At 38.8% G+C, this 7,889-nt stretch overlaps 1 protein-coding gene across 1 annotated transcript in view; it reads right to left on the reverse strand.

Annotated features, from left to right (window-relative positions):
• Nucleotides 1-7,889, reverse strand: part of LOC143282074 (protein unc-13 homolog B-like) — a 269,862-nt gene that overhangs the window by 53,769 nt on the left and 208,204 nt on the right. The window contains 2 exon segments of the mRNA XM_076587535.1: nucleotides 1,053-1,143; nucleotides 2,914-2,993. Coding sequence (XP_076443650.1) covers nucleotides 1,053-1,143; nucleotides 2,914-2,993 — 171 coding nt within the window.

Raw genomic sequence — 7,889 nt, forward strand, 5'->3', positions numbered from 1 at the left:
CTTCACACCTATTTTCTGTTCACAAGTTCAACATGACCTGTAACTTACAATGAACAGTGTTAGCATCACTCACCATGTACTGGCTTACTCTATCTTCTCATACCTTAGTGTGAACTGCTTACAATTACTCCCAAATCTGAATGTGCCCTGGCCTGCTTGCTATCACCCAGTACTTCTTAATAAGCACATGTTTACCATCATCTCAACTTATCTCTTAATGACCATTAGTTTACCATCATTAAGTATATCAATAATGTGCAGTGGCTTATCATCACTCTTTACAACACACAATGCAGGTTTACCATCAGAAGTATATTGTCATCCCACATCTAAAATAATATGATTTACCATTTCCTGTATTTTCATTTTCACCAAGTCTAATTAACATCACCTCTTTATGTTAATGTAAATCGGCAAACAATAATCCCCCATCTTTATCTGCACTTATCTTCTACCACCAATACCTTAAATTTAACTGGTTTACCACATCGTCATGTACACCATCTTCCCACATCTTTGTGTCGGATTACAATGCATATTGTTAATGTGCACTACAGTACCATCATGTGTACCAGTTCACTACCACTGCATATGATTTAATGTACACCGTTCATTAGTTTAATGTGCATTTGTTAATCACAAATGTTAACTTTGTGTTGATTTATGCTCATCCCACACAGGATTACCACTAACACATCTTAACTGGTGTTGATTTACAATAAACCAAACATAATAACTTGTGAGTCTGTTGCCCTCAATTCCAGTTGACAGGGTGACTATATTTTTTTTACCATCATAAAAATGCTAAGATTTAAGCTGCCTTTGCATTTACATACCATAGTTTGTGCTAGTTTACTTACCAGAACCAGATTTCTGGCTCAAATCATTCATCCTTCTGAACAATACTTACCTAAATTCAACTTTCATGATAAACTCGACTGTCATATTATTAGCCATAAATACATACAAGCCATCTTTACAGAAGCTACAGTGAGAGGAACCTGATGGAAGAAAAAAAAACATGGTGTGAAAAGTGTGAAGAGTGTACTCACTAAGTCACTGACGAGGGGTATGCTCTTCCTGCGTGGTTTAATCTCCGGCATGCTGTCAATGCTGGTGTAGAAGGGGTTGTGTTCTGGTGGCCTGAGACAGTATCATATATATATATAACTATGTAGATACCAAAACATACCAACGTCAATACTCAAAATCAAAAATAAATTCAAAGAAATATATAAGTATCAAAGTAAAAATTGTGATACCTGCAGAAAACTTTGTAAGAAATAATGCTACAATTACATCTGAAGTTAAGTTTGTATGCACATGTCATTATTTACATTAATTACTTGTAGATAATGGTGATATAATGAAAACTATTCCTGTGATTACATGCAGAATGAAAAGAACAAAATCTTTTTTGCAAAAACATTTACAATTTGTAAAATTTGAGTATAAGGCATTTGACAGTCAGATACATCCTGAACTGATATTGTGTATTTCACTAATAATGTATGTTTTTTTGTGTGTGAACAATTTCAATAAGAAAAAAGTTTTGCTTTTTTTTCCCAACAGAATTCCATAAATGGACTGACAAGTTTTAATTCAGTCAACATGTGAGCATATTTTATGGAGAAAAACCCCCACCTAAATAAGAGAGGCAAGACATTCAATATTCATATGTGATACACACAATTACACACAGAAATTAAGGAATAGAACCGCTCCCCCAAAAAAACAACAACAACAAAAACAAACAAAATCAACAACAAACCCCACCATATTGAAAAGTGTATCACCTTGCAAGGACAGTCTTTTTTGTGTGCACTGATATATTCTTGACCTTTACCCTCAAACCTTAACATCTGCAAGGATTTATGTTTCCTCATCACCATTTACTGTAAATTCAAATCACTGTATATTGAAATACAAGACGGTGAGGAATAAAAATAACTTTGTCCCCAAATCAACTGAATTCATGAACCAAAACACTATTTTGATATAACCCAAAAAAAAGAAGAAATGAACCCTTGTGAAGTGACAAGTTTCAGTGCGTGGGGGGTGGGTAGGAGGTGCTTGTGGTGGGTGTGGTGCAAGTGAAAGTGTGTATGAGAAGGAAATGTGGGTAATGGTGAGAATAGGACAGAGAGAGAGAGGTTTGTGTATGTGTTTCTCTCTAGCTGGTTAGAACCTGTGTAATAGCTAAAGGGTTTTCTATATTTATTTATCTAGCCCAACCAACAGGGTCATACCTCGGCTGAAAATCTATAAATACTGATCGCCCCAAGAAACCTTATATAATAAGGAAATAAGGCACACATAAACCCAGGACATTCCTTTGGTGCTGACCATTTTGTAAATTTTTCAACAGAGGATTTAAAAAAACTTATCTTAACATTAATATAATTATACGTAATACATAAAATTACAGAAACAGGCATACAAAACCTAAAACTGCCCACGGGCACCTCGCATACCCATGGTTACAAAAAAATAAAACACAGTAAGTGTGCCCAATTATGTCCAGAGTGACCCCTCCCAAAATTCAAAACTTCCTTTAAAAAAAAAAACACAGACGGGTGGGCCAGCAATGCAGAAAGTAATACTGGAATGGACAGAAACAAAAAGGAAAGAAGCCAGAAACAAAGAGAGTGACAGAAAAACAGGAAATGTACAGCATACTGTTTCCAGAAGGTAGTGATATTATCAATATTCATGGTGGTCTGGGGGAGGGGGAGGGATGGCTGATGGGTAGTGCCTTTGTCTTGTGTTAATGGACATTTGTAAAAGAAAGCAACATGAACACATGGCTAGTTTAGTCTTTTCCCAGCTCCTTCCATCATTACAGTGCTGGTACATTCTACTAAACTGAAGCTGGCAACAAAACAAAAATTGGCAGATTCAGCAACCACTTACCCTCCATTTGCATGTGACCACTGCTTGTAGTGGTATCCGTCTGGGTAGTCGTGATCATCATGGCCCACCAAAGATCCTGACTGTAACAAAGCAAAGTAATTTGTTCCCTGTTAAATGTTGATGTAACCCTTAACATCATTTTCCTCCACAGCAGTTTCTGTTGTTGTCACCACTGCTTTCCTGGCATAGTCGTCTAACTGCTGTCTTCATTTGTTGATGCACTGATTATCCATTCTTCTTGTTGGTATAACAATTATAATAACAACATCAAATCTCCTGGCTGTCTTGTTTTGTTTGCAAAACAGTAGCAACCACACACCTCTTCCTTGTCTAGTTTTGTTTGCAAAACAATCTTGCATTTTACTGTAAGCTCTTTTTATCTGTCAACTTTATTTTGCTGAATAAAATCTTCAAAAAAGCACTGAAGTTTGGGAGGTGTAGGAGTGTGGAGCAAGTATGATTATTCTGATCTCTGCAATAAACATTATGGTCTTGTGATACAAACATATCTCTCTGTCTACAGCCACTATCAAAGGTCATGTCAACCTCTTCAGTGTTTCTCTAGTTTACAAGCCTCAAAGTTCATTTGACTTCATGCATCCTTCTCAGCTTATCTGGTGCCAATGCTAGGGGAAAAAAAAGCAATACTGAAAATAAGAAAAGGCAAGCAGAAAGATAAGAGAGATAAGACAAGACAAGGCAAGACAAAACAAGACTGAATTCTTTACTTTAGAAGATAACAGACATGTTCTGATGTGGGTTTTATTATGATAGAGGAAGAGATAAGAGATGAGAGAGAGAGAGAGAGAGAGAGAGAGAGAGAGAGGGGAGATACAGACACACAGAGAGTTGAGAGAGAGACAGACTGAGACAGGGATAGAGACACAGAGAGACAGATAATTATTCTCATAGGGCTTCTGTCCCAGTAGCCCTTACAGTACAGGGCTTACCAAGACTATCGGCACAAAAGAGCACACATCATCCAGAATCCTCACAACAACCAGAAGACACCAACAATACACCCAATCAATAATATTCTTGTCTCCAAGAAAAACAGTCTATCCCGGGAACACACAACAAGAGCATCAAGCTTTGTAACACTGAAGCTAATCAAGGCAGACAGACGACCTTGTTGTTCACCAGATGCCATGCACTGTCTCACTGGAGGACTAAAAAAAAAAAGGGCAAAGACAACCATAAAGTAAATCCACTTCTGTACGTGCCTATCTAGAGAACCTATGCCAACCATGTAAATCCATGTCTTTAAGGTACAAATAACCACGCCTCTTCAATAAAAAAAAAGACTCACGTCCAGATACAGACAAAAAATTGAGTACAGGAGAAACGTACAGAAGGAGCTGAAAGGAGACAACCACCAGCAACTCTCCCCCCCACCCCCCTGACACCCTCCCTAAAAAAGAAGAAAAGAAAAAAGAGAGCAATAGAAAGGAGGCAATTCCTGCTCTGGAATTTTCAAATGGAGGGGTTGTTATCACTAATGAAATATTCCCAGTATACAGAGAGAGAGAAAGACAGACAGTGAGAGAAAGACAGAGAGAGAAATGGCACAGCAAATGGGGATGGGAGGTGTAGTGGTGGTGGTATGAGAGGCAGAAAAATGCAAAGAATGAGGTCTGAAGAGAGAGATGCTCAAGAACACATCTGGTGACTGCTTAAAGTTGTTTTCATCATATATTTTATGGTTTAGAACGCTCATAAAGTCATACATACATAGTTCATGAAGTAACTGACAAAGTCTTAAACAGCAAGAAAAAATTCAGCTGTGTCAACTTGTGAACAAATTTTACCTGCAAGTCATCGAAAGCAATTAAATGATAAAAAATAACATGGAGGTGTAAACTCGATATTTCCCAGCCTTTTATCAATGATTCAAGCAAAAGGGCATGCAGCAAACATGAAGAGCACGATCTGGCGACATCTGACCCCCAAACACCCTCAAACAGATCAAGACAAATTACCATACGCAGGTCCAATCCGTTGTGACCCTCTTCCCGAATAGCTCGAAGCGATGACCGCCCGCGGGCCCCCCTGCGCCGGAACCTGCACCCAGCCACAGTGTGTGCCCTGGACAATTTCTGCCGCTCGTCCCATGAGAAGAGGCTGACCGCGTTGTCCGTTTCCATCACCCCATGAGACACCTGGTCCTGCCATTTGGGTTTTTTGTAAATGCTCCTTGAGCGCTTCCACCGCTTGGGGGACCCCTCATGTAAGTCTGCCACTGAACTGCTGTTCGCACTGACTGGATGTTCTTCATGTTCTTCCCCGTCATCTGACACAGTTTGATGAGATTCCGATGGCTCCTCCTCAGTGTCTGTTTTTGGCTTCTCCTTTTCTAAATCAGCTCCCATGTTTTTAGAATAGGTTCATCCAAGATCACACCAACAACCCACTGCTTTGAAGTAATGTCAAACCACACATGTTGAGAGACTGAAGGCACTTAGGTGACTGGAGGTCATGTAAAATGTGAAAAATAAGGTGGGTAGTAATGTCAGTTTTGTTTGTTTGTTTTTTTTTGGCTTGCTCTTTTGTACTTAACATAATAATAATAATAATATTAATGGTATTTATATAGCGCTGAATCTTGTGCATAGACAAATCTAAGCGCTTTTGCACCAGTCATTCTCACGCATGCATAACTCTAAAACTGGAGAAACTGAAGACAAGGAAGAGGCAGGGAAGGGAGGCTATTTTGGGAAGAGGTGGGTTTTAAGGCCAGACTTGAAAGAGCTGAGTGTGGAGACTTGACGAAGCGAAAGAGGAAGTTCATTCCAATTGCAAGGTCCAGAGACAGAGAAAAAACGGCGGCCAAGTTTGAATCTGGGTATGCGTAAATGGACTGGATCCGAAGCTGATTGTAGTGAGCGAGATGGAGTGTACAGGTGAAGGCAGCCACAGAGATAGGAAGGGGCAGATTTGTGAATACATTTGTAGCATAGAGTGCTGATCTTGTACTTTATTCGGTGTGAGACAGGGAGCCAGTGGAGATGTTGCAAAAGAGGAGTGATGTGCTCAGGTCTTTTCTTTCTGAGGACGAGTCGGGCAGCAGAGTTTTGTATGCGCTAAATATCTGAATGGATGAAGCAGGCAAACCAGACAATAGAAAGTTACAGTAGTCAAGGTGAGAGAGAATGAGAGAAACGACAAGTCTAGATGATGCGTCAATAGACAGATATTTCCGGATGAAAATAATGCGCCGCAGCTGACAGTAGCAGGATTGACATGTCTGACTGATAAATTTTTGCATGGACAGTGTGTTGTCAAGGACAACGCCGAGGTTCCTGACTGAACTGGAAAGAGGGATGGATGTACTGCCAAGTTTGATTGTGTCAGTTGTGATGGAAGAGAGTTTTTGTTTAGTTCCTATGATCATTGCTTCAGTTTTGTCCGCCTTCAATTGTAACTTATTTAGAGTCATCCAATTTTGATTATCTAGGAAGCAGTTGGATGTTTCTTGCAAGAGCGGCGACAGTTTTTCAAACCCAGTTTGCCAAATTATTCACTAACACCTATGTACAACTGGAGGATATGTACTGGTTTAATACTAAACCACAGCTCCTTTTTCAATACGAGGCAAATCCAAGACGACTGAAATATCCACAGCTTTTTAATCTGACTTTGGGCACAGATTCATTCAGCCATCATGTAGAGACAGATGCCGACAGTAAAGAGAGATAAATGGTATCTGTCACACCATCCTTTCTGAATATCACAAACACAAATACACACCAGAGAGAGAGACAGAGAGAGGACATCTATTTTACTAACACTGTCCTGCTTAATGATCTTCACTTGTTGCAAATTCACAGACTATAAAAAAGGGTTCATCCTGTTCATGCATTCTCAAGTCTCACTGCTTCATGTGTCTGTTTTCCCCCTACAACAACAGGAAATGGGTATTAATCTGTTCTGCTTCACACAGTTCAATTTAAGGTTAAGCAATTTTTGCTCCACATAAATGTTTCATCCAGGTGCTTTTTAATCTGCTTCACTTAAAAACGAACACCTTGCACATACACAAACTGTAGTGTTCATACATATATGTCTCATAGCACATCTCATTTGTCATTGCTTTTTTTGGTCTTGCTTCTTTCCCCCTTTCTCTCCTCTAGAACGGTAAATGAAATATTAACGAGATCTGTTGCAACTTTTGGTGGATATGGAACACAACACAATATAACTCACTACCATACAATTTAACAATGATACCTACAACATCAGAACTCAACATCTGTCAAATTAGTGTGGACACTGAAGGGTGAACTGACTTCAATAATCATTTTAAAAATAAAGTGCACCTACTCATATGCTTGACACTGTGAAGATGAGCATACACAAAACTGCAACTTGCACTGCTTGGAAATGGCTTGCACTACAGTTTCACAAATATGCTTTAATAAATATATGCTATTTAAATAACAACAGAATACAGCTTGAAAATATCTGATCATATATATGTATAAAATTTCTCTCTCTCTCTCTCTCTCTCTCTCTCTCTAAATATATATAATCACATTGTAAGAAGAAAATCATACCCAGAGGAAAAGCATATTATAAATATAATATAGACTCTCACTTAGAATATTCTTTGACATCACATTGTTAGACACAGGTTAAATTACACCCACACCCACACACACACACCCACACACACACATATATATATATCTATAAAAGAAAAGAAAAGAAAAAAAAAAGAATGCCATATGTCCATCAAAATATGACGCACACTTATTTCAGTCACTGCAGAACAGGAAAACCAGCGATAACCATGGCAATAAAAATGAAAAAATAAACAACACCCCCAGCTAAAAAAACAAAACAAACCAAAACCAAAACAAATCACACCCAAACGCAACAACCCACTGCACACACACAAGCACATCCACATCACAAATGTCCACTTCACACTGCATGTAACACACACAGAGGTGTTCTGTCAAAGCCTCATTACACAG

The sequence above is a fragment of the Babylonia areolata genome, chromosome 5 (assembly GCF_041734735.1).
Source record: "Babylonia areolata isolate BAREFJ2019XMU chromosome 5, ASM4173473v1, whole genome shotgun sequence".
Taxonomy (NCBI): domain Eukaryota; kingdom Metazoa; phylum Mollusca; class Gastropoda; order Neogastropoda; family Buccinidae; genus Babylonia; species Babylonia areolata.